General features: G+C 47.7%; 1 protein-coding gene across 3 annotated transcripts in view; it reads right to left on the bottom strand.

The window, feature by feature from the left end:
- Positions 1-27,340, bottom strand: part of XXYLT1 (xyloside xylosyltransferase 1) — a 200,314-nt gene that overhangs the window by 153,827 nt on the left and 19,147 nt on the right. For 2 of the 3 annotated variants that reach the window (XM_010356724.2, XM_030937061.1), the window contains exon 2: positions 513-660. In XM_010356724.2, coding sequence (XP_010355026.2) covers positions 513-660 — 148 coding nt within the window. Of the gene's footprint in view, positions 1-512; positions 661-21,706; positions 21,871-27,340 lie in introns of those variants that run through there. The other variant, XM_030937067.1, reaches the window with a different exon arrangement.

Here is a 27,340-nt window from a genome sequence, read left to right as displayed (position 1 = left end):
CCTGGAGACAGACACCCAGAAAATCCTTTTAATTGCGCATCAGAGTTTCTTCAGAAGTCCTACATGGTCATAATTTGCACCTCTCACATCTAGATTTGCTATTTTAAAATCAGGTAAGTACAGATTCAAACTAGACAGAACAAGATCATAAATTGGGATGGAGGATCATCTAAACCAACCTACCATTTTTCAGATGAGCACACACAGTATGGGGGTTGAGCAGTGGGGAAGGAAGGGGGCGAGTGCAAGGGGCAGAGTCCAGGCCAGAGCCCAGAGACCCCCCCCTGTGTCCTCATAAATGGACCCTGGGAGCTAGGCAACCAAGGCCCTGCCCTTGATTCTTGGTGTAGGAAGCTCGGTGATACAAAGGGCTTGGTTTGGCTGCCTCGTCCACTCTCCCATGTTCAGTGGAGCTCTTCTCTCTGATACAGGGCCTGGGCAGTGTTGGAACCAGGGAAATGGATGCAAAAGTCAGACACCCAGGGGCTGTTGCTCCTGGAAGCCCAGGTTACCTTTGGGCATGATCTGATGCATGGCGACCGAGAGGAAGAAGATGGAGTCACTGTAGTAGGTTCCCGAGCCAGCACTGAAGTGCTTCTGCATGGCCTCCACGATGGGGAAGAGCTTATCCGTCAGCACAGCAACGTCGTGGAAGATGACCTGCAGCAGATGCAAAAAAACCCAAGGCTCAGCAAACCAGTTCTCACTGCAAGCTCGACACCCAACACACACCTGGGCCCACAGAGGCAGAGGCAGACAGTGCCTCTCCAGGGTCCACAGCAGGGGATGGGGCTGGGGGTAGCAACGGAGAGTTAAGGAAACGAGAAATAACCAGGAGTCAGAACTGTGGCCTCACTAAGGAGGTGGAGAGTCTGTGTGAGGGGTGGCATGCAGGCATGCATATATGGGCTGTGCAGTGGAAGAGAACTGGGAGGACAGGAAATGGAAACAGCCCCTAGTCTGCCTCCTGCTTTTGAACTTGAAGCTGGGCCACCCTGAAGGTAGCTCTGTGCCCAGCGACTGGAAACCACGTGAGAGTGTGTGATCCTTATCACACTGCATGGCTAACACTGCTCCAGACATCGCCACCTCCTCATGGCCACTACGTCTGTTCCATAGGCCAGTCCGATGCTCCAGCTCTACCTCCCTCATCCAACAGTGTGAACAAGGAGAGGGTCTGGCCACTGGAAAATGGAACCTGGAAACTGCTCAGTGCTGCAGTAAACTCACACTCAACCAGCATTTCTTGAGTATCACTGACACTTTGGAGGCACTGTGAGAAGAATAAGGAATAACCAGGTACACTTTCCCCAAAGCATTTAGAAGTCTAGAGGTATCATCAGCTACGGCAGAGCTTTGCAATTTATGAAACACTCACATACCCACAACTGATCCCCATGACAACCCAGGGCTTGTGAGGCAGACATCACTATTATAGCCTCCAAATGACAAATAAGGACGCAGACACTGACAGGTTACACTTGCACCAAGTCACACAGATAATAAATGCAGAGTCAGAACTTGACCCTGGCCTCCAGATTCTCAGCCCCACACTCTTTCCACCATAAACGCATCGTCATTCCTTAACAGCAACCAACAAAAGATGAAGACATCAGCTCAACCTGCGATCAGAGCAGACAAGAGTACTAATGGGATCCTGAGCTGGATTTCCTTGTCTAACACTATCCAGAAGATGAGAAGTTACGGCCCATACGTAGCCCCAGCTTCACACGTGATACCCGATGACCATGCACTCATCCCACACGTCTTGCAAGTTTTTCCTGTTGCTCCACGTGCCCCCACAGGATCTAGATCATTCTATGACACACAGGAGGCACTCAAGCCAGAAGGCTGGGTGTTCCTCCACCTTCTTCCTCAGTGGCCCTAAGAGTTCTGCAAGCGCCACCTCCGGCCACCATCTTCTCTGGTAGGTGACAGGAAAAACCTGCCACACTGCTTTCTAGCTGCTCAATCACCACCTCATCAACTCCCAAGAGCCCCACCTGAACGGGCGCCAGAAGCAAAAGGCAAAGTCACATGAACCCCTGCCTGCCCTGTTTACACTGTCACTTGCCCTGCCAGCAGAACACACAGCTGCGAGTGGTGCCCATGAAGCTCTCCAATAGGTGGGCTCCCCTCCATCACTCACCTTTGCGCTTTCCCTCCACCTGCCCTTCCAGTCTCACAGGGCTGCCTGCACTACCTGCACTTCCAGAGCCACTGGTTGCCGCGGCCCTGTAAACCATCCTGCCAGCTCTTCCCTACTGTTGCTTCTGCTTTTGGCCTATATTCCCGCCCCCCCCATTTTTTTTTTTGAGATGGAGTCTCCCTCTGTCACCCAGGCTGGAGTGCAGTGGTGCAATCTCGGCTCACTGCAACCACCTCCTGGGTTCAAGCGATTCTCCTGCCTCAGCCTCCCGAGTAGCTGGGACTATAGATGCGTGCCACTACCCCCGGCTAATTTTTTGTATTTTTAGTAGAGACAGTGTTTCACCGTGTTAGCCAGGATGGTCTCGATCTCCTGACCTCACGATGCACCCGCCTCGGTCTCCCAAAGTGCTGGGATTACAGGCGTGAGCCACCACGCCCCGCCTATTTCCCTTATGTCTTATATGTGTATCTCTTTTTTTCTTTTTTGGAGACAGAGTTTCGCTCTTGTTGCACAGGCTGGAGTGCAGTGGCACAGTCTTGGCTCACTGCAACCTCTGCTTCCCAGGTTCAAGTGATTCTCCTGCCTCAGCCTCCCAAGTAGCTGGGATTACAGGCGCCCACCACCACAACTGGCTAATTTTTGTGTTTTTAGTAGAGATGGGGTTTCACCATGTTGACCAGGCTGGTCTCGAACTCCTGACCTCAGATGATCCACCCACCTCAGCCTCCCAAAGTGCTGGGATAACAGACATGAGCCATGGCGCCTGGCCTGTATCTCTTATACATAGCTTATTTCTCTTATATTTCTTTTTAACATACATTTTTCTTAGTTCACCTTTCCTTTTATTCCTGGGTCTCTTTTAACTAAACTTAGAAAAACTTTGTTACTATTTTTTTATTTTTAATTTTTGTGGATACAGAGTATGTGTATATATTTATGGAGTACATGAGAAATTTTCATACAAACATACAACGCATAATAATCACATCAAGGTAAGTGAGGTATCCATCACCTCAAGCATTTATCCTTTGTGTTACAAACAATCCAATTATTTTAGTTATTTGAAAATGTATAAACTATTTTTTACTGTAGTCATTCTATTGTGCTAGCAAATACTAGGTCTTACTCATTCTTTTCACATATTTTTTGTATCCATTAACCATCTCCTCCTCCCCCAACTCACTCCACTACTCTTCCCGGCCTCTGACAACCATCATTCTAATCTCTTATCTCCATGAGTTTAACTGTTTTAATTTTTACCTCCCACAAATAAGAATACACAAAGTTTGTCTTTCTGTGCCTGGCTTATGCCACTTAACAAAATGACCTCTGGTTCCATCACTGTTGTTGCAAATGACAGGATCTCATTCTTATTTATGGCTGAATAGTACTCCACTCTGTATATGTACTGTTTTCTTTTTCCATTCATCAGCTGATGGAACCTTAGGCTGCTCCCAAATCCCAGCTCTTGTGAACAGTGCTGCAATAAACATGGGGGTGCAGGTATCTCTTCAATATATTGACTTCCTTCCTTTTGGGTATAGATCTAGCAGTGGGATTCCTGGATCATATGGTAGCTCCATTTTCAGTTTTTTGAGGAATCGCCAATCTATTCTCCACAGTGATTGTACTAACTTACATTCCCACTAACAGTATATGAAGATTCCCTTTTCTCTACATCCTCACCCAGCATTTTTTCATTGTCTGTCTTTTGGATAAAAACCACTTTAACTAGAGTGAGATGATATCTCATTGCAGGTTTGGTTTGCATTTTTCTCATGATCAATGATGCTGAGCACCTTTTCATATACCTGTTTGCCATTTGTATGTCTTCTCTGGAGAAACATCTATTCAGATATATTGCCCAATTTTTAATTAGATTAAATTAGTTAAATTTTTTTCCTACAGGGTTGTTTGAGGCCCTTATATATTCTGGTTATTAATCCCTTGTCAGGTAGACAGTTTGCAAGTATTTTCTCCCATTTTCTGGGCTCTCTCTTCACTTTGCTGGTTGTTTCCTTCACTGTGCAGAAGCTTCTCAACTGGATGTGATCCCATTTGTCCATTTTTACTTTGATTGCCTATGCCTGTGGTGTATTACACAAGAAATCTTTGCCAAGTCCAATGTCCTGGAGAGTTTCCCCCAATGTTTTCTTTTGGTAGTTTCATAATTTGAGGTCTTAGATTTAAGTCTTTAATCCACTTTGATGTGATTTTTTTGTATGGCAAGAGAGAGAGGGCTAGATGCATTCTTCTGCATAAGGTTATCCAGTTTTCCCAGCTCCACGTATTAAACAGATGGTCTTTTCCCCAGTGTATGTTCTTGGAACCGTTGTCAAATATGAGTTCATTGTAGATGTATGGATTTGTTCCTGGGTTCTCTATCCTGTTGCATTGGTCTGCATGTCTGTTTTTATGCCACAACCATGCTGTTTTGGTTACTATAACTCTGTAGTACAATCTGAAGTCATATCATGTAATTCCGCCAGTTTTGTTCTTTCTGCTCAAGATAGCTTTGCTATTCTAGGTCTCTTGTGGTTCCATATAAATTTCAGGATTTTTTTCCTATTTCTGTGAAGAATGTCATTGGTATTTTGATTGGGATTGCATTGAATCTGTAGATTGCTTTGGGTAGTATGTACGGTTTAACAATATCAGTTCTTCCAATCCATGAATATGGCATATCTTTCCATTTCTTGGTGTCCTCTTCAGTTTCTTCCATCAGTGTTTTATTGTTTTCATCCTAGAGAGCTTTCACTTGTTTGGTTAATTCCTAGGTATTTTATTTTACTTGTAGCAATTATAAATGGAATTACTTTCTTGATTTCTTTTTCAGACTGTTCGCTGTTGGCATATAGAAATGCTAATGATTTTTGTATGTTGAATTTCTATCCTGCAACTTTACTAAATGTATTGATTAGTTCTAATAGTTTCTTGGTGGAGTCTTTAGTTTTTTCCAAATATAAGGTCATATCATCTGCAAACAAGGACAATTTGACTTCTCCCTTTCCCATGTGGACACCCTTTATGTTGTTGTCTTGCCTGATTGCTCTAGCTAGGATTTCCAGTACTATGTTGCTACTCAGCATAGTGGGCACCCTTGTTATTTCAGATCTTAGAGGAAAGGCTTTCAGTTTTCCCCATTCAGTATGATATTCGCTGTGGGTCTGCTGCATATGGCTTTTATTATATTGAGGTATGTTCCCTCTATACTCAGTTTTTTGAGGATTTTTATCATTAAGGGATGTTGAATTTTATCGAATGCTTTATCAGCATCAACTGAAATGATCATATGGTTTTTCCCTTCATTTAGTTGCTATGATGTATTACACTGATCGGTTTGTGTATGTTGAACCATTCTTGTATCCCTGGGATAAATTCCACTTGGTCATGATGAATAATTTTTTTAAAATGTACTGCTGACTTTGGTTTGTTAGCATTTTGTTGAGAATGTTTGCATCAGTGTTCATCAGGGATACTAGCCTGTAGTTTTCTTTTACTGATGTGTCTGTCTGGTTTTGGGTATCAGGGTAATTCTGGCCTCATAAAATAAGTTTGGAAGTATCCCCTCCTCCTCTATTTTTCAGAATAGTTTGAGTAGGGTTGGTATTATATCTTCTTTAAATGGTAGAACTCAGCAGTGAAGCCATTGCGTCCTTGACTTTTCTTTGCTGGGAGACTTTTTATTATGGCTTTGATCTCGTTATTTGTTATTGGTCTACTTGGGTTTTGGATTTCTTCATGATTCTATCTTAGTAGGTTGTATATGTCTAGAAACTTACCCATTTCTTCTAGGTTTTCCAATTTATCGGTATATAGTTGTTCACAGTAGCCACTAATGATCCTTTGAATATCTGCAGCATCGATTGCAGTATCTCCATTTTCATCTCTGATTTTATTGATTTGGGCCTTCTCTCTTTTTGTTCTTAGTCTGGCTAAAAGTTTGCCAATTTTGTTTATCTTTTCAAAATACCAAAAAAACAACTTTTCATTTCATTGATCTTTTGTATTGTTTTGTTTCAATTTCATGTATTTCTGCTCTAATTTTTATTATTTATTTTCTTCTACTAACTTTGGGTTTGGTTTGCTGTTGCTTTTCTAGTTCTAAGACACATCATTAGGTGGTTTATTTGAACTTTTTCTTCTTTTTCGATGTAGGCATTTATAGCCATAAACTTCTCTTAGGACTGTTTTGCTGTATTTCATAGGTTTTCGTATGTCGTGTTTCTATTATCATTTGTTTCAAGAAATTTTTCAATTTCTTTCTTAATCTCTTCATTGACCCACTGGTCATTCAGAGGCATATTGTTCAGTTTCCATGTGTTTGTACAGTTTCCAAAATTCCTCGTTATTAATTTCTAGTTTTATTCCATTGTAGTCAGAGAAGACACTTGACATTATTTCAGTTTCTTGGAATGTTTTAAGACTTGTTTTGCAACCTAGCATATGGTCTATCCTTGAGAATGATTCATGTGCTGAGCAGAAGAATGTGTATTCTGTAACTATGGAATGAAACGTTCTGTAAGTATCTATTAGGTCCATTTCGTCTATGGTACAGATCAAGTCTGATGTTTCCTTGTTGATTTTCTGTCTGGATGATCTGTCCAATGCTGAAAGTGGGGTGTTGAGGTCTCCAGCTATCGTTGTATTGGGGTCCACCTCCATCTCTCACTCTTGATAATATTTGCTTTACATATCTGAGTGCACCAATGTTGGATGCATATATAACTACTTTATCCTTTTGCTAAATTGACCCCTTATCATTATACAATAAACTTCTTTGTCTCTTTTTAAATTTTTTTCTTGAAATTGATTTATCTGATATAAACATAGCTACTTCTGCTCCTTTTTGGTTTCCATTGGCATGAAATATCTTTCGCCATCCCTTTATTTTCAGTCTATATGTGTTTTTATAAATGAAGTGTGTTTCTTGTAGGCAACAGATCATTGGGTCTTAAAAAAAACTATTCATTCCCTCTTTTTCTTTTGATTGGAGAGTTTAGTCCATTTACATTCAATGTTATTATTGATTAAGTAAGGACTTACTCCCGCCATTTTGTTATCTGTTTTCTGGCTGTTTTCTGGTCTTCTCTTCCTTCTTTCCTTCCTTCCTGTCTTCCTTTAAGTAAAGGTGTTTTTCTCTGGTGTCATGTTTTATTTTCATGCTTTTTACTTTTTCATATCCATTGTATGTTTTTAGACTTGAGGTTGCCATGAGATTTGCAAATAATATTTTATAACACATCATTTTAAACTGATGACAAATTAACACTGATGATATAAACAAACATACTAAAAAACAAGCAAAAAGAAAACTAAAAAAAACTCTATACTTTAACTTCATCTCCCCACTTTTTAACTTTTTGTTGTTTCTATTTACATCTTGCTGTACTGTCTATGTCTTGAAAAGTTATTATTTTTGATTTGTCTTTTCATCTTTGTACTTAAGAGATGAGAAGTACACACATTGCAATTACAGTGTTTTCACAGTCTGTGTTTTCTCTGCACTTACTATTACCAGTGAGCTTTTCACCTGCAGATGATTTCTCATTGCTCATTAACATCCTTTTATTTCAGACTGAAGAAATCCCTTTAGTATTTCTTATATGATAGGTCTGGTATTGATGAAATCCATCAGCTTTTGTTTGTCTGGGTACATCTTTATTTCTCCGTCATGTCTGACTTTTTTTTTTTTTTTTTTTTGAGACGGAGTCTCGCTCTGTCACCCAGGCTGGAGCACAGTGGCATGATCTTGGCTCACTGCAAGCTCCGCCTCCCGGGTTCACGCCATTCTCCTGCCTCAGCCTCCCGAGTAGCTGGGATTATAGGCGCCTGCAACCATGCCTGGCTAATTTTTGTGTTTTTAGTAAAGACGGGGTTTCACCGTCTTGGCCAGGCTGGTCTCGAACTCCTGACCTCAAGTGATCCACCCACCTCAGCCTCCCAAAGTGCTGGGATTACAGGCATGAGCCACCACACCCAGCCTGAAGGATATTTTTGCCATATATGCTATTTAAGTTTTTTCCCTTCAACGCTTTAAGTATGTCATGCCACTCTCTCCTGGCCTGTAAGGTTTTCACCAAAAAGTCTGCTGCCAGATGTACTGGAGCTCTATTTTATGTTGTTTATCTTGCTACTTTTAGGATCCTTTCTTTATTCTTGACTTTTGAGAGTTTGATATTAAATGTCTTGAGGTAGACGTCTTTGGGTTAAATATGCTTGGTGTTCCATAACCGTCCTGTACTTGAATATTTATATCTTTCTCTAGGTTTGAGAAGTTCTCTGTTATTATCCCTTTAAATAAACTTTCTATGGCTGTCTCTCTCCCTACCTCCTCTTTAAAGCCAGTAACTCTTAGGTTTGCCCCAGTGAAGCTATTTTCCAGATCTCGTAGGCATGCTTCATTCTTTTTTACTCTTTCTTTTGTCTCCTCTGACTGTTCTTGCTTGCTTGCTTTTCTTGCTTTCTTGCTTTCTTTTTTTGAGACAGGATCTGGCTCTGTCATCCAGGCTGGAGTGCAGTGGTGCAATCTTGCCTCATTGCAACCTCTGCCTCCCAGGCTCAAGCCATCCTCCCACCTCTCACTTTGTATTTTCAAATAGCCTCTTAAAACTTACTCTATCATTCTTCTACTTGATTAATTCTACTATTAGGAGATTCTGATGCATTCTTCAGTATGTCAATTGCATTTTTCAGCTCCAGAATTTCTGCTTGACTGTTTTTAATTATTTCAATTTGTTATCCTGATAGGATTCTGAATTCCTTCTCTGTGCTATCTTGAATTTCTTTGAGTTTACTCAAGACAGCTATTTTGAATTCTCTGTCTGAAAGATCACATATCTCTGTTTCTCCAAGACTGGCCCCTGGTGCCTTATTTAGTTCATTTGGTGAGGTCCTATTTTCCTGGACGGTCTTGATGCTAGTGGATGTTTGTAGGTGTCTGGCCATTGAAGAGTTAGGTATTTATTGTAGTCTTTGCAGTCTGGGTTTGTTTGTACTTATCCTTCTTGGGAAGGCTTTCCAGGTATTCAAAGGACTTGGGTGTTGTGATCTAAGTTTTTGGTCACTGCAGCTGTATCTGTATTACGGGGCATCCCAAGCCCAGCAATGCTGTGGTCCTTGCAGATTCGTAGACGTACCACCTTGATGGTCTTAGATCACATCTGGAAGAATTATCTGAATTACCAGGCAGAGACTCTTGTTCTTTTCCCTGATTATCGCCCAGATGAATGTGAGGAGGGTGAATGGTGGTGGCTTCTATTTGGCCATGTTGCTCCACCTCAGGCCTAAACTTAAAAAAACTTTTATACCACATTGGTCCTCATCATTCTGTAAAACTTGTTTTATGTAACACTTTAAATCTGTCTCATTATAAAAGCCTTTTTTAAAATATCTTCATGTGGCCGGGCACGGTGGCTCACGCCTCTAATCCCAGCACTTTGGGAGGCCGAGGCAGGCAGATCACAAGGTCACGAGATCGAGACCACGGTGAAACCCCATCTCTACTAAAAATACAAAAAATTAGCCAGGCGTGGTGGCAGGCGCCTGTGGTCCCAGCTACTAGGGAGGCTGAGGCAGGAGAATGGCGTGAACCCAGGAGGCGGAGCTTGCAGTGAGCCGAGATCACGCCATTGCACTCCAGCCTGATGGACAGAGTGAGACTCCGTCTCAAAAAAATAAATAAATAAAATAAAATATCTTCACATTTCTCTTCTAATGTACTGGTTTCCTTTATCCTTTTTCTGGCTGCTGGTTTTTGTTTTTTTTTTTTTTTTTTTTTTTCCGAGACGGAGTCTCGCTCTGTTGCCCAGGCTGGAGTGCAGTGGCCGGATCTCAGCTCACTGCAAGCTCTGCCTCCCGGGTTTATGCCATTCTCCTGCCTCAGCCTCCCGAGTAGCTGGGACTACAGGCGCCCGCCACCTCGCCCGGCTAGTTTTTGTATATTTTAGTAGAGATGGGGTTTCACCATGTTAGCCAGGATGGTCTCGATCTCCTGACCTCGTGATCCGCCCATCTCGGCCTCCCAAAGTGCTGGGATTACAGGCTTGAGCCACCGCGCCGGCCTTTTTTTTTTTTTTTTTGAGACGGAGTCTCGCTCTGCCGCCCAGGCTGGAGTGTAGTGGCCGGATCTCAGCTCACTGCAAGCTCCGCCTCCTGGGTTTACACCATTCTCCTGTCTCAGCCTCCCGAGTAGCTGGGACTACAGGCGCCCGCCACCTCGCCCGGCTAGTTTTTTGTATTTTTTAGTAGAGACGGGGTTTCACGGTGTTAGCCAGGATGGTCTCGATCTCCTGACCTCATGATCCACCCGTCTCGGCCTCCCAAAGTGCTGGGATTACAGGCTTGAGCCACCGCGCCCGGCCTGTTTTTTAATACTTTTTTAATCCAGACCAGTTCCTGCTATTTCCCAACAGAAATCTCAAATTATGTTTCTCATTCCCACACCTCCTCCACTTCCTGTCACCCCCGCCCCTGCGACCTCTCTGACAGGTTTTCCTACCTCCTGCCTTCCCCACTCCCCATTCCAGCTTCTGTTACACTTCCAGAATTGCTTTCCAAATAGAAAAATTCATTTTTCTCTCTCCTTGGCTTCAAGACCTCCAATGACTCTTCGCTCCGTTAGTTACAGTCCAAATCCTCTAGCAAGGCTTATAAGCCCCTGCAATAGTGGCTCTGGCTACATCTCCTGCCCTCCCTGCCTCTTGTGACTGGGCAGCACTGAACCAGGCAGTCTCCCATCTACTGGCCACACCTGTAAGACTGACATCCTTGTACACCTGTACTTGCTCTACCCACTTGCCTTCTTGGCTCAGGGTCTGTAATTACCTCTCCCAGCCCCCATGTGCCTGGTAAGATCCTATCCGGTTTTCCAATCCTCCCCCCCAGCCTTCCCACAGCCTTCCACAATTCACCATGCCCTTCCTAAACCCCATGTCGCATGGGGCTCCACTTACCCCGTCTGACTCACTTTACAGGGCTGTGTTTCTCTGTCTGCTGCATGGGGCACTCCTTGTAGCCAGAGGCCATGACTGCTCTGTGCCCTGTATCCAGCCACTGGCCACATGACAGGCCATCTATACATCCACACAGGTTTGCTAAACTAAGTGAACTGCACTTTGGGCAAGTAACTAAGCCTCTCTGAGCCCCAGTTTCTTCGTGGGTAATACAGGACTGACAACAAGTACTTCCTGTGGTGTCTGTCAGGGCTATCTGGAACACACACTCAGCCCAGGCCTTACCACACTGTGCTTATTCCTAAGTGTTAGTATGGAGCCTTCTCCCAGTCCCCTAAATGCCCTCTCCCCACAGATCAGTTTTCTCTCCTAAGCCAGCTTTTCCCCCTGAGCCTCGTTACACCTCCAAATCATCCCTATTCGTTGGAATTACACAGGAAGCTGGAAGCTGACAAGAGGGTTCTTGCAGAAGGGAAGGCCTCTGTATTCACTAAGCAGGAAGAGGAAGAATGGGTCTGCGCAGGCAGACATGCAGAGCAGGGCTGCTGCAGCCAAACTAAGGGAGATGAAGAGCTGTCCTCAGCCAGCTCACTCCCTACTGGCCCTGTCTCACCCCAAAGCTTCACAGGAGACAACTGCATCCCATCAGCATTAATAGACTTACGAGGACAAACTGTACTCAGCACATTGTTCCAAACGCTGGGCTGGCAAGCCTGCACCCATGAATATTTCATATAATAAATCTGCTTAAAAATAAATGAGTATGTTTCATGGAATAAACTTTATGCAGCAAGAGGCAAACCACAGACACAGCAAGTGTGAATCAAAATACCCAGGCCTCCCGAAGACGAAAACAGTTTTGCAAACTAACCTTCCCAAGGACGGGCTAGCTTCTGCCATACTCCGGGGCCCTTTGCCCAGACTAGGAGCTGATGCCTGGCAGTGGGGCAGGGAGTAGCAAAGCAAGAGTGAAGAGAGGAAATGAGAAGCACAGGGCAGAGAAAAGCCCACCCCTTCGTCCTCCCCTCCTCCCTTTCAAGTTCCCCATCTCGAGAGGTGCAGGAAGAACATACAACCTGGGAATCCAGGAATATAAGATGACTCCCATGCTGAAGGCAACCGGCCAATGAGAAGAACCAAAACAATGCTTAACGCCAACCTGGAATATATGATTTTTAGGAATGTAGACAAAAACGTCCGATCACGATTTGTAGGTTTTGTTAATTTGTTTACATACACATACTAAAAATCCTGTTGATTATAAAATACTATTTTTCCCACACCTAGCTTACAAAATAATTTCTCTTCAAACCCTTCGTGTGCATCAACAGCAATGCCTTTATGAAGCCTAGAGTCGAGCTGAGTCACCCAGAGCACATCCTCCTCACCAGCTGTTTAGGGTGTGTTGGATACAGTTCCCTGTGATTTTATGTAGAATGTTGGCATCAGAAATGTCACCCCAACCCACAAGAACCCACGTTCATATCATGAAGGCAGTTGGGTGCTGTTTTTAATCACCTAATGACATTTCTCATAGTAGGGTTCTTCACCAGCCTATAATCATATATTTGCAGCCATTCACCAACCTTCAGGAATATCCCGCCCCAGAAATATCCTGCCCCAGAAATAATGATTAAATCTGTGTTAAATTTCTTTGTCTACTTTTATTTTTAATTAATTCTGCATCCAAATTCAGTAATGACTGAGCTTTCTTTTTAGGCAAAGGTGTCCTCAAACAGTACTTCGTTGTTCAAACTAAAATATGTCACCGAGAAACTGCTGTGTGATACAAAAGACCTTGGAAAGGCCCTTTCGAAAGGGTCAGTGTGGGGAGGAGGGGAAAGAGCTGAAGCTTGCCTCATATTCCACATGCACAGCAAACTCAACACTTGTGATGCAGAGAGGCTGAAGCACCAGTCATGGCAGAGCCTGCTGCCAGGCAGAAGCAGGCATCTTTGCCACCCAGCCCTGTGCTCGCTGGCACTGAGATGCCTGACAGCCAGGCCACCGCTCCTGTAAACACACCCTGGGGACATAAACTCAGGCCAAGCCTTTAGCTCCATTTAGTGGAGAAAATTCATTTGATCATTTGGCCTGCCCCACTGGGAGTCCAGTGGCAGCCACACTCCCGAGCCAAGAAGGCAAGTGGCAAGGGCTGGCCCCAAGCATGGAAAGATGCCAGGTTTCCAGGAAAGCCCAAGGCCTGCTTAAAGAACAGCCACTCCTCTGGCCACAGACAGCAATGCCACAGGTCGGCCAGAGGCCAGGGGTTTGCCCATCTCCTCCCCGTGCTCATCCAGAGACCATCCGCCAGCACAGCTACTGGAGGGAAGGTGATGGCACAAAGGTCAGGCACACTCTACTCAAGTCCAGCAATCCTGGTGCCCCTGCCACGGCTGAATCCACCTCCTGCAGGAACCACAGATAGGTTTCAACTTGTCCTGAGCGGCTGCCTGGAGCACAGGCAGGAAGGATTCTGCAACAACATCTGGACTCCGCGAGAAGGTGTGCCATCAGCAGAAATGTCCACCAGTGGGCTGGCCAGCTCGCCTCCCACGTAGTTATCATCCAAGCTCAGTGGGCGCAACGTTTAGGCCGGAATCACCTCAAAGATGAGGAGTCGGTGCCTCCTGAGACTCAAGAATGAACTCATTATGAAAAGCACGGTCTGGGGTTCAGATGCTCAGATGCCACCTAGTCACCTGGCAACCCTGGTCCAACTACTTCAACACCCTAACTCCTCCACACAGCGGGAGTCATGTGACTGTCTCCCAGGGCTCTCAGGAGAAACATAATGGGAGCTGAATAAAGGACAGCTGACACCGCCATTACTCCGTTCCAACAGTTGGGAAGTTTTTTCCACACAAGAACACCTAGACTAGAGAAAAGAAGACATTCTGTATTTACACAGTGCCAAGATACTGTAGGCACTAATAAAAGCTAACTGGTAAAGGCAGGTGCAGTGGCTCACACCTGTAATCCCAGCACTTTGGGAGGCTGAGGCAGGTGGATGGCCTGAGCTCAGGAATTCCAGATCAGCCTGGGAAATATGGTGAAACTCCATCTCTACCAAAAATACAAAAAATTAGCCAGGCGTGGGTAGTGCAACACAGGAGGCTGAGGTGGGAGAATCACTTGAGCCCGGGAGGTAGAGTGTGCCATGAGCCAAGATCTCCCCACTGCACTCCAGCCTGCTGGGTGACAGAGTGAGACCCAGTCTCAAAAACAGCTACCGCAATGCTCCACTGGAAGGTAGTTCCAGGCCTTCCTCCTGCCACATTCAGCCCACATCTGGATCCCACCTCTGCTGGGGGCTGCCCAGGGCCCACCTAGAAGGTTCCTTCCACACTCTTCATGCTTAGCATGGAGTACCTATTTGCAAAACATGCTTCAAAAGTCACTAAAACAGGCCGGGCACAGTGGCTCAAGCCTGTAATCCCAGCACTTTGGGAGGCCGAGGCGGGTGCATCACCTGAAATCAGGAGTTTGAGACCAGCCTGGCCAATGTCTCTACTAAAAATACAAAAATTAGCCGGGTGTGGTGGCACATGCCTGTAATCCCAGCTACTAGGGAGGCTGAGGCAGGAGAATCGCTTGAACCTGGGAGGCAGAGATTGCAGTGAACCGAGATCGTGCCACTGCACTCCAGCTTGGGCAACAGAGCGAGACTCTGTCTCAAAAGGAAAAAAAAAAAGTCACTAAAATGATCCAAACCTATAGGTAGATCAAACACAATTCTGAAATGAAGAGGTCTTAATGTATCAGAAAAGTCACTAAGTAAAGACAACTGCCTCCCAGTTGGAAATGGCCTCTCGCACTCTCAAGCCTTGTCAAGCCTGGGAGGACACCAAGGCCGACCTGAAGAAGCGGGGCAGGTCTTTCAGGACCGACACCTACTTGGCACATTCCCAAGGAGGAGCTGTTCACGCCTTCTCGAAGCAAGGGCAGGTGCCCTGTGATGCCCGGTATCCATACACTCGGAGGACAAGCAAACAAAATGACAGGCTCTGAGGCTGCTGGGTGGGGACACAGTAGACCCTACTACGGGCCCCACAAAATTTAAATGAGGGCACAGCCATTCTGTGTCCTGATTTTCATGTCTGAAATTATATCAAAGGTATTTCCTTAAAGGAAGTTTTCAGGGAGCAACAGACAGATGATGGAGTGACGGATAGGCAGAGCTACATTACATATTGATCTCTCCCCAAGGCTTGTCAGCAATTCCAACAAGAACTGGAGGAAAAATGACTTTCTGGGAAAACAAAATAAAACATCGCTTTCCAATGAACCTGCACCATGAATGTGAAGGCACATTTCCAGGAGGAAAGAAAAATCTGCTCACGGACTGGGAGGCTTTCATTCCCACACCCATGCCAGACACCTGAACACCCCAGGACCTCTACACTGGCTGCTCTGCTCAGAGAACCCTCCCCCAGAACCTTCTCCTGCCTGAATCCTTCTAGCCATCCAGGTATCAATTCAAATGTCACCTCCAGAGATTTTCCCTCACCAAAAAAGTAGCTACCACCCTCACCACCACCACCACACACATGCGCGTGCACACACACACACACATACACACACACAAACACACATACACACAAACACACACACATACACACAACACACAAACACACATACACACACACAACACACACACACACAACACACACACACACACCAGTCCTACCTATTGCATGACCAGATTCATTTCCTCCATAACACTTATCAGCAGCTATGTCATATTTTTCAGTGTTTGGTCCCTTACTGCCCATCTCTCCCCAGCTCACAGCCAGCCTATAAGGTACCACGAGGGCGGGCCCTTGTCTGTCTTACTCATTGCTGCACACCCAGCTCTCAGTCAAGTGCTTCACGTGCAGTGGAGGCTCTGTACATACTTGCTGCAGGTAGGAACGAGCAAATCAAGGGGCAGAGGGGAGGCATGATGGAGCAGCCGTTCCAGACACAGAATGCTGCCCCGTGGCCCCACAGCACCTGGGAACTCAGCAGTTCTTTCCTACCCCAGCGTCTCCCCTGGGCATGTCCTATGCTTCTCCACCTCCATCCCAGCCCTCACCCAGAGAAAGAGATTTCTTCCACATGGGACTTACTGTAAATATTCCAAAGCACAGGCCTCCTTCTCACCTTTAACCTACTAGATAGAATGCCCCGCAGAGCCGGCCTACAATATCTCACTTTGTCAGTAGGAGATGTTGCCTCAATTTTACACCCAAACTGCAAACTACTGATGTGATTTTTTTTTTTTTAAGACGGAGTCTTGCTCTGTCTCCCAGGCTGGAGTGCGGTGGTGCGATCTCGGCTCGCTGCAAGCTCCGCCTCCCAGGTTCACGCCATTCTCCTGTCTCAGCCTCCCAAGTAGCTGGGACTACAGGCGCCGCCACCACGCCTGGCTAATTTTCTGTAGTTTTAGTAGAGACGGGGTTTCACCGTGTTAGCCAGGATGGTCTCGATCTCCTGACCTCGTGATCTGCCTGCCTTGGCCTTCCAAAGTGCTGGGATTACAGGTGTGAGCCACCGCGCCGGGCCACTGATACGACTTTGATGACCGGAGGAACACCAGGGTTCTTGGTCTTGTGCCGACAGGATTAACGACATGGACACACGTGGAGTGGTTTTAAGGAGCGAAAAGTTTAATAGGCAAGAAAGGAGGAAGAAAGAAGAGAACAGATCCCCCGTACAGAGACAAGGCGGGGGGGGGGGGGGGTGGAATTGGAACAAAGAGAAAGGAAGTGCGGTGGAAAAGTCGTGGGTTACATGGGAGGCTGGAGGAGGTGGGGCCTGATCTGCATCCAGGCTATGTTATTTACATAGCCCGCAGAAAAACCTGGCCCTCCCACCTTAGTTTAGGCCTTTTAACATCCAAATGTAGGGCTCCACGACATTCTGAACACAAGGTGTTATCTGGAGGTGGCCATGACACTTGGTACACCCGATGACAAGGAGAAGAAGGTGGGAATCGCCCTGTTGAGTGAACCCAGTTTCTAATGGGTGGTATTTGAATATCAAAGCTTGCTGGCCCGGCCCTTCAAGACTCCTTTTCTGTTAGAAAAACAGGCGCCTGCCACCTTGCCCGGCTAGTTTTTTGTATTTTTCAGTAGAGACGGGGTTTCACCGTGTTAGCCAGGATGGTCTTGATCTCCTGATCTCGTGATCCGCCCGTCTCGGCCTCCCAAAGTGCTGGGATTACAGGCTTGAGCCACTGCGCCTGGCCTGGTTGTTTCTTATTATAAGAAAATTTCCACCGAGAACCTTTACCTGAAGTATCTGCCTAAAAAGTATTTCTTAACAACTCCTGTATTACTACTTCAGAATAGCTGTGCCCGAATCTAAATTTTATGTCTGAAATGATATCAAAGGTGTTTTCTTAAATGACGTTTTCCTGGAGCGACAGACAGATAATTGAGTGATAGACGGGCAGAGCCACAGGTCTATTGATCTCTCTTTGCTTGGTCACTAACAGGTCTTGGAAACACTGTCGTTCTCAGCGGCTGCCTGTTGTCCCCACCAGTGACTTGAGGTCCCTTTGAGAACAAAGGTCTCCAAGGGTAAGTGGGAAACGCTCTGAATTTGATTAGCTTTAAATGGAAAAGGTAACAGTCATCATGGATGTGCAGCTTTTATGAGGAAAGAAAAAGACAGAAGCGCAGGCCGGGCCCCTCCCTCACATGACAATTATCACTTTTGCAGGATGTCCTGGAGGTACTAATAATTTAATTTTGCCAGGCAGTACCACAAACAGCTGAAGAGGGGAAAAGTAGCCTGCCCAGCTAATTTCTAAAGCCATGTCCAATATCCATTCTCACAACCTACTTTACTGACAGTTCAAAAGCGGCAGCTCCTCCTCCCCACTGTCCTCACGGCACGACATCCAATCGTTACGCTGACCTGCTACCTCCTCACCCTCATCTCCACCTCGCGCTTACTGGACAGTCGCTAGTTTCTAGGTAACCAATCTGCAATGAACGTTCTGGGACTCCCGCAAGATTGCCATCGTGTCAGCAGAGACGGGCCCTATTCCAGTTCCAGTTGTCCAAAACCTTGATAGGACCAGGGCAGGGTAGGAGCAAATGTAACGCAAAGACACCGGCCCACTGGACAGGGGGTGATGAAACGTCACCTGTCACCAGGGCGGCGTGTCTCCAGCAAGCCTGCGAGCTTCACCCACACTACCAGGAGGGCAGCTCTGGGTCTGGGGTCTCCAGCTCTGCCGCATGCGCATGTGGGCTCTTGCTGGGGAGACTTACTAAAACACAGATTCCAGGGTCCTGAGCGCAGAGGTTCTGAGTCAGGGTCGGCAGTAAGGCACAGGAATCTTCATTTAAAAACCACTCCGGGCCAGGCGCGGGGGCTCACGCCTATAATCCCAGCACTCTGAGAGGCCGAGGTGGGCGGATCACCTGAGGTCACCAGTTCGAGACCAGCCTGACCAACATGCAGAGACCCCCCCCCCCTCTACTAAAAATACAAAATTAGCTAGGTGTGATGGCAGGCACCTGTAATCCCAGCTACTCGGGAGGCTGAGGCAGGAGAATCGCTTGAACCTGGGAGGCAGAGGTTGCGGTGAGCCGAGATCATGCCACTGCACTCCAGCCTGCGCAACAAGAGCTAAATTCTGTCTCAAAAAAAAAAAAAAAATACCACTCCCAAGTGGTTCTACTGTAGGTGGCCCCTAGGCACTCTGAGAAAGAAGGTGACAGATGACCCCATTCTACTCAATCCCTGTCAGATGGCCCCAGGGTACTGGTTGGGTTTGGTTCTTGAGTCACATTGCAGGAGGACAATGGGCAAATTCTGGAGCAAGCTTGTCCAACCCAGGCCTAGTCTGGCTTTGAATGTGGCCCAACGTATGAGTTTTTTGCAATTTTCTTTTTTTAGTTCAGCTATCATTAGTGTTAGTGTATTTTATGTGTGACCCAAGATAATTCTTTTTTTTTTTTTTTTTTTTTTGAGATGGAGTCTCGCTCTGTCACCCAGGCTGGAGGCATGATTTCGGCTCACCACAATCTCTGCCTCCTGGGTTCAAGCGATTCTCCTGCCTCAGCCTCCTGAGTAGCCAGGATTACAGGCATGTGCCACCACACCCAGCTAATTTTGTATTTTTAGTAGAGGGGGGTTTCACCATATTGGCCAGGCTGGTCTTGAACTCCTGCAAGTGATCGGCCCACCTCGGCCTCCCAAAGTGCTGGGATTACAGGCGTGAGCCATGGCGCCCGGCACAATTCGCCTTCTTCCAGTGTGGCCCCAGGAAGCCCAAAGAGTGGACACACCTGTTCTAGAGCGTCCCAAGGAGGCAAGCGGTCCAGAAACCATTTAATTCGAGGCGCGACTGAAGGAACCATGGGTATTTGCCTCACGTGGGGGCGGGAAGAGGCAGAGAGGATGATACGAGTCTCCCCCCCAAATCTCACCTTGAATGTGATCCACAGTGCTGGACGCGGGGCCTGGTGGGAGGTACGGAATCGTGGGGGCGGATCCTTCATGAATGGCTTAGCACCTTCCCCTTGCAGGTAAGTTAGCTCTCGCGCAGGCGGTTCACGGCAGATCTGGTTGTAGAAGTGTGTGGCACCTCCACCCGCTTCCACTCTGTCCTGCCCCTGCTCTCACCCTGTGACGTGCCTGCTTCCCCTTCCCCTTCCGCCATGATCGGAAGCTTCCGAAGGCCCTCCCCAGAAGCACACGCTGGCACCACCCTTCTCTACGGCCTGCAGAACCGCGAGCCAATTACACCTCTTTTTAAAATACATTAGACAATCTCGGGTATCTCTTTATAGCAACGCAAAAATGGTCTAATACAGAAGACAACACAACCACACACACACCTGCTGATTTATTCTCTTCACATTTATTCTCATCCTTCTCCATCTAGCACACTTGTGGTTCACCAGGTTTTTTCTTGCCTGTAATGAAGAGAGGATAAATGGCTACAATCAACCCCTTTTCTCTTTCAAAATCTCAATTTGCTTTTGACCCAGGTGCTCCTAACAGAGCAACAATCAAGCATCGGTCTCCAGGAAGACAAGGCTGTCATGACTGTAAGAAAGAAGACCCGGGTAAAGGATCCAGTGCCCTCTCTGTGCCCAGTGTGGCCAGACCAGTTCTCCTTCCCTTCACCCTGCTCGTGTCTTCCTCACCTCCAATGGCAAGAGGGTCTTTGGCAAGCGGATACAGGGACGAAGACCGTGTTAGCGTAGTAATACAGAGTTTGTCTGTCTTGTAGGTATAGCACCTTGTGGACCTTAAACACCTGGGCCTTCCAGATGAATTTCCAGGATGACCATGAGGAACTATGGCAAACCAGCAGGATGGAGCCATGTCCCTGGAGGGAGAGCAAGACTCAGGGGAAAGATGAAAAGAAACGCGTTGAGAGGATTGAGGAGTGAGCAGAGGCAGAGGGGGTGAGCCCCGGACACTCCTCCAGGCTGATGAGGAATAAACCACAAGGCAGCTCCAAAGGAGAGGTGGGGGCAAGCAGGGGTCTGTGCTATCCTCTGGACTCTGTGTTCGTGACCAGCCAACAGTGACGTTAGAATGTGGCCACATGGCCTTCCTGACACCGTGACACACCCTGAGGGGTTCCACAAGCATAAATCCATGATTTCTTTAACACAGACTATCCAGCCCCCACAGCCACAGTCGGAGAGCCAGTCCCGGACTCCCAGCCCGGCCTCGGGAGGGTGGCGCACCCTCCCCAGCGCCACTCGGCACCTGCCGCTCCAGCCTCCTGGTCCCAATTTCCATCTCTCCACACTGAGCAGGCATTTGTCAAAACAAACGCACGGAGTCACTCACCACCTGTTTTTGGCACTCACTAAAGAATACTTTTAGCGAACTTTTTGGAAATAATCCTTGCACAGTGGGTAGAAACATTCCTTAATTCGCCTTTTCTATAAATCATGTTTTTTGACATTTAATACTAAATTTTCCCGACAGTAGAAGCCGTTTTTCTACAAAATAACATGTTCCACCCCATAAAAAGGAGGGGAAGAGGTATGACAGCGAGGGAAAGAGAGGAAGGAGATGAGATGGGAGAAGAGAGCAAATGGCAGTTCCAGGATTTCACTGTGAAATCTGAGGGTGGGCGGACACAGTCCACATATTCACCAAGCCGACCACTTGGGGGCTGTGGGGGCTTCTTTGCCAAATTCCTCGATTTGTCCTTCCATCCCATGACCTATGACCTCCAAAGAACACTGCAGTTTTACCATGAGTAACACCCAAAGGGAGGCACCGAGCCAGATTCCTGCTTCTGTCACGCAGGCAGGAAGGTGGCCTGGGCCGCGAGGCTCGTCCCCATCCCCCACACCCCACCCTGTGCACAGCCTCCTCTAGGGGCCCGCCTCTCTTGAAACTGGCACAGAGCCCCAGTTCCGACTGGCCCCCCACCTCCCTCCTGGTTCTCTGGGTTGGGGACACAGCTGGAGCCCAAGGAGGAGAGCCATGATCCCCAGACAGCCCTGCCAGGCTCAAACCCTCCAACTCCAGGGCAGGCTCAGCTGCTGTATTAGTCTGTTCTCACACTGCTATAAAGAACTACCCAAGACTTGGTGATTTATAAGAAAAAGAGGTTTGATGGACTCACGATTCTGCATGGCTGGGGAGGCCTCAGGAAACACACAATCATGGCGGAGGGGACACATGGCACAGGGTGCAGCAGGACGAGAGAGAAGAGGGAAGCGCTACACACTTTCAAACAGCAGATGTCCTGAGAGCTGACTCTCGAGAAGAGCAGGGAGGAAGTCCCGCCCCCACGATCCAATCACCTCCCTTCCTCTGACACCTGTGGATTAGAATTTCCGGTGAGATTTGGGTCCGGACACAGCCAAACCTTATCAGCCGCTTTCCAAGGCTGCCTGCTCTCCTGGGTTTCACAAAGCCCCTCGTCCAGTGCTCCCTGAGATTGGTACACACACATCCAGAGGGGTGCAAAAGGGAGTCCTGCAGGCACACGGACCAACCACTTCAATATTTACAGGCTTATATTGTTGTGCAAAGTACTAAGAAAAACGCTTTAGAACTTTGATTTCAACAGATACTACCCTCAGGAGGAGCTAAGGAGAAAAGAAGAAGGAAAAGGAGTTGATATGGTTTGGCTGTGTCCCCACCCAAATCTCATCTTGAATTCCCACACGTTGTGGGAGGGACCCAGCGGGAGGTAACTGAATCATGCGGGCAGGTCTTTCCCACGCAGTTCCTGTGATAGTAAGTCTCATGAGATTTGATGGCTCTTTAAGGAGGAGTTTCCCTGCACAACAACAACACAACAAGAGACGGGAGTTTCCCCTCTTTTTTTGCCTGCTGCCATCCAATGTAAGACGTGACTCGCTCATCTTCCACTATGATTCTGAGACTTCCCCAGCCACGAGGAACTGTAAGTCATTAAAATGCCCTTTTTCCTTGGCCAGGCGCAGTGGCTCACACCTGTAATCCCAGCACTTTGGGAGGCCAAGGCGGACGGATCACCTGAGGTCAGGAGTCTGAGACCAGCCTGGCCAACATGGTGAAATGCCGTCTCTACTAAGAAAATACAAAAATTAGCTGAGCATGGTGGCTGGCACCTGTAATCCCAGCTACTCGGGAGGCTGCGGCAGGAGAATCGCCTGAACTCAGAGGAAGGAGATTGCAGTGAGCCAAGATCGCGCCACTGTACTCCAGCCTGGGAGACAGAGCGAGACTCCACCTCTAAAAAACAAACCCCTTTTTCCTGTATAAATTACCCAGTCTCGGGTATGTCTTTATCAGCAGTGTGAAAATGGACTAATACAGGAGTCAAATTAAAATATACATTAAGTAGGTAATACTGCAGACAGCTCTAGGACACTGGGAAAATGCACAAAGGAAACATGCAGACGGAATTTTAGATGCACTGCTCACATCCGATGCCTCCTTCTGTGGCTGAGACACTGTGTTTAAAAGGCCAAACGCGGCACCAGCAGCCAGGAGGAGTTCAACACGCTGATTTCCCCGCCTGACGTCAGCACCCACTCACCTAATTCACCTAATGTCTCATCTAAAGCCTCTCACTAAATGCCTTCCTGTAACCTCAAAAGGTTACACCCACCAGGCAATGTTCAGGATCCGGCACTTCTCTAAGCAGCACCATGCTGTATAAAACAGGCATACGGCTCACATCAGAGGCATACGGCTCACATCAGAGGCATACGGCTCACATCAGCACACGACGGGCACATGGCTCACACCAGGTGCATGGCAGCACCATACCGTATAAAACATGTGAGCATACGGCTCACATCAGCACACGACGGGCACATGGCTCACACCAGGCGCATGGCAGCACCATACTGTATAAAACAGGCATACGGCTCACATCAGAGGCATACAGCTCACATCAGCACACGACGGGCACATGGCTTACACCAGGCGCATGGCACATGACAGGCACATTACAGGCACATGGCACACTGGCACCTGCTCTTCATGGGATCACAAAGAAAGGAAACATGTGTCAGGCAGCAACGTAGACAGACATGAGCTCATCTCATCCTCACCATCACCATGCCCCGTGGAAAGGAGGCAGCTGTGGCCAGAGAGGGGAAGGCCCCTGCCCAAAGTGACTTGGTCGATGGCCAAAGCCCAGATTTCAGCCCAGGTCTCGCTGATTCCAGAATACACTCAACCTTTCAGGAACCAGGGTTGCCCTCAGCTTCACTTGTCCTATTTGACTCCTTCATTAAGGGGCACAGCTCCCACTGAGCCTGCTCACTACAAACCCAAGTGCTGTCAGAAGAGGTAAACGTGTGGTCACCAGCTCTCTTGATGCCACATACTTCAAGTCCACGCATAAATAAACTCCAGTGGGGAAAACCTCAACATCCCAACCTAGTAACGGCCCTTTCCTGACGGATCCAGAACCCTCCGCTGCTCACCACCACCACAGCTTCCCCGGGCCCAGCACCATCCTCTCTCCCCGGGGCCAGGGTGATGGCTCCTCATTCTACTCTCCACATGGAGGCCAGAGCCCTCCTCCTCTGAGCCAAAGCTGGAATCCTCACTCCGATGCAGGCTGGGAGCTGCCCTCTTCCTGCTAGCTCTGGCACGGATGCCCACTGCGCTCGCCCAGGCCACTGCGCTGAGCCTCTGACGCAGCAGCCCCTCACGCCTGCTGCCCAGATGCTCCTTGCCAGGGCTGCCCAGCCAGCTCCTTCCTTCCTTCAGGTCTTCACTCAATGCCATCTTTCAGTGACAGCTTCCCTGACCATCCAATTAAAAACTGCAACTGGCCGGGCGCGGCGGCTCACGCCTGTAATCCCAGCACTTTGGGAGGCCAAGGCGGATGAATCACCTGAGGTCGGGAGTTCGAGACGAGCCTGACCAACATGGAGAAACCCCGTCTCTACTAAAAAATACAAAAATAAGCTGGGCGTGGTGGCACATGCCTGTAATTCCAGCTACTTGGGAGGCTGAGGCAGGAGAATCACTTGAACCCAGGAGGCAGAGGTTGCAGTGAGCAGACATCACGTCACTGCACTCCAGTCTGGGCAACAAGAGTGCAACTCCATCTCAAAAAACAAACTGCAACCACCCCCATACTCCTGGTCCTCTTCTCCTGCCGACACACAGTATAACGTACTCACCTGCTAACTTACTGTATGATTTATTCATCTGCTTTTCATGGAACAAAGAAATGAAAAGAAACCTAACCCTTTATGAACCCCTACTGCAGTGCCTCCCAGGCAGCAAACTAGACATTTTTAAGAGCTCATTTAGTCCTCTTCCTGCCAGGATATGAGTGCTACAAGGCAGGGACTTTTCACCTGTTCTGTCTCTTCTGTTCATTGATACACCCAAGTTCCCAGGACAGCACCCAGCACATAGTAGATGCCCAGGCTGAATGATGGCTTCAGAGAGCAGCAGTACTGGATGGGATTACACAGATCTTAAAAATGCTCATCTCAGGCCAGGCGCGGTGGCTCACGCCTGTAATCCCAGCACTTTGGGAGGCCGAGGCAGGTGGATCACGAGGTCAGATCGAGACCATCCTGGCTAACACGGTGAAATCCCGTCTCTACTAAAAATACAAAAAATTAGCTGGGCATGGTGGCGGGTGCCTGTAGTCCCAGCTACTCGGGAGGCTGAGGCAGGAGAATGGCGTGAACCCGGGAGGCAGAGCTTGCAGTGAGCCAAGATCGCGCCACTGTACTCCAGCCTGGATGATAGAGCGAGACTCTGTCTCAAAAAAAAAACAAACAAAAAAAATGCTCATCTCAAAGCAGCACTCGTTTGCCTCTGGCTTTTGTGAATGACCCACAAGGGCCAACCTAGGCTTCCCTCTGTCGGCATAAATGTGCCCTGGCCAGATGGCCCTGGGGTCTGAGGACTCCCTCAAGCTACATGAAAGCACAGACCATCTCACTGAGCACAGCCGCAGGAAGGAGACAGCCAAGTCACCCTTGTGCCAGGCCCCTGCTGCACTGTGGGCAGGTCCCCACCACCACCGCACCTGCTGGCTCCCCAAGGCTCAGGCCTAGCAGACCATGGTTAGGAAAGCAGAGACCACTTGCTAACTGCAAAAATCAAGTGGGTGACCAATATGGGTAGAGCTAAGCAGTCACCCAAATCACTGATGTGACCCCATGTGTTTCTGACGGGAAAGGCGGGGCCCAACAAGGTGGAAAGGGGCTATCCACAGGTTATGCAGCAGGTCCCTAGAGGAGCCAGCCCAGAAACCAGGCCCCGGGTCCTTCTCATACAGCCCTGCACCTGCCCGTGAGGGGAGCGAGGCCAGGACAGATCCCTGTGAAGCTGTGCTGAGTACCGGGTCCAGACTTCAGTGAGGGGCTGCTCCGCCTGCAGCTGGAGGCACCCTCCTCTCTACCCTCCACAGAGACTCTGAACGCTCTCGGAGGGCTGGTCCAAGTGTCTGCACAACCAGGAAGTCTGAGGTGGCACGAAGGAGCCACTCAGGTCTGCTCTCAAAATTTCCCTCCCATCCTATTCCCAAAGTTGCCCCCAAGCCTCTACCTCCTGCCTCAAACGCAGCAGGACCCACACCAATCAAAGAGAGTCTCCACCAAGTGCTCGGGAGAACGCGGAATGGGAAGGGGAAGAGCCACCTGGAGGGGAGCTCACCAGGGTCCTGCAAAGCAGAAGATGCACGCACCCCAGGACCCAGGAGCCCCTTCCAGGCGTGGCCCTGGAGAGCCTCAAGCACAGCTGCAGATGCACGTGTCCCCGGGTGCTCACCATAGTGGGGGTGACAAAACAGGGGAACCGCCCAGCCATCTCTCAGAAGGCAAATGAGTAAACGGAGGTCCGCCCACAATAAAATACTACGCAGCAATTAAAATGACCGGGCAAGACTTCCATGTATCAGCAAAGATAAATCTCACAATCACAATGCTATGAAATCTCATACTCACAATGAAATGACAAATGGATATACAAGAGTGTTTACATAACTGCTGGAAACATACAAAGCAGTAATACATAGATATTTTATGCATATATACACACGTGGTAAAAGAAAACATACAAATTGCACAAAACACACCGACTTCTTGTGACAGTAAATAGAGGGAGTAGGATAGAGAAGAACTAGAGTGAGCTTTAGCCATGTCTATAATATTTTATTTCCTTAAAAAAGAATCTTAAGCAAATAGAGAAAAATGTTAGCACCTGTTTAACACAGTAGAAACAAAAGTATCTGTCACTTTTTTTTTTTTTCATTTTTCTGTTTTGGCTTGTTCCAGAACTAAAATTTTTAGAATCTAAAAAATAAATTATATCATGAGAGGCGGAAAGTGGGGTTGTGTGATATAAATTAGCAGGAAAAACTCTTCATAATGAAGAGGCAGGAGAGTGGCGGCTGAGGAGCAGCCTGACCGGATCTCCACGTGTTAATCTGTGGGAACAGGACCACATAGGACTGGGAAGTGTTTCTTGTGAAGAATCAAGGAAGGTTCCAGGGAACAATTCAAAAGAAGAAAAAAAACCACGGGTACACACACACAGAGAGAGAGATTCACTGTGGTGTTATTTATTGTGTGAAAAACCAGAAACTCACAGCTCAGGTTACAAAAGAAATACCACCATAACTTATGCTACAGTGATAGGAACAATAAGCCGGAGACAGGGCAGCGAGACGGGGAGGCGTTGATGGCATTCGCCACCACAGGTGGGTCCCCTATTCAGTGCAATGAGTAGAGAACAACATTCCCCTGCTCGATCCAAACTAGGCCCCAAGAGACAAGGGCTC

The sequence above is a fragment of the Rhinopithecus roxellana genome, chromosome 1 (assembly GCF_007565055.1).
Source record: "Rhinopithecus roxellana isolate Shanxi Qingling chromosome 1, ASM756505v1, whole genome shotgun sequence".
Classification (NCBI taxonomy): Eukaryota; Metazoa; Chordata; class Mammalia; order Primates; family Cercopithecidae; genus Rhinopithecus; species Rhinopithecus roxellana.
The sequence above is the reverse complement of the archived record's forward strand: the minus strand, read 5'-3'. Positions and strand labels throughout refer to the sequence as shown.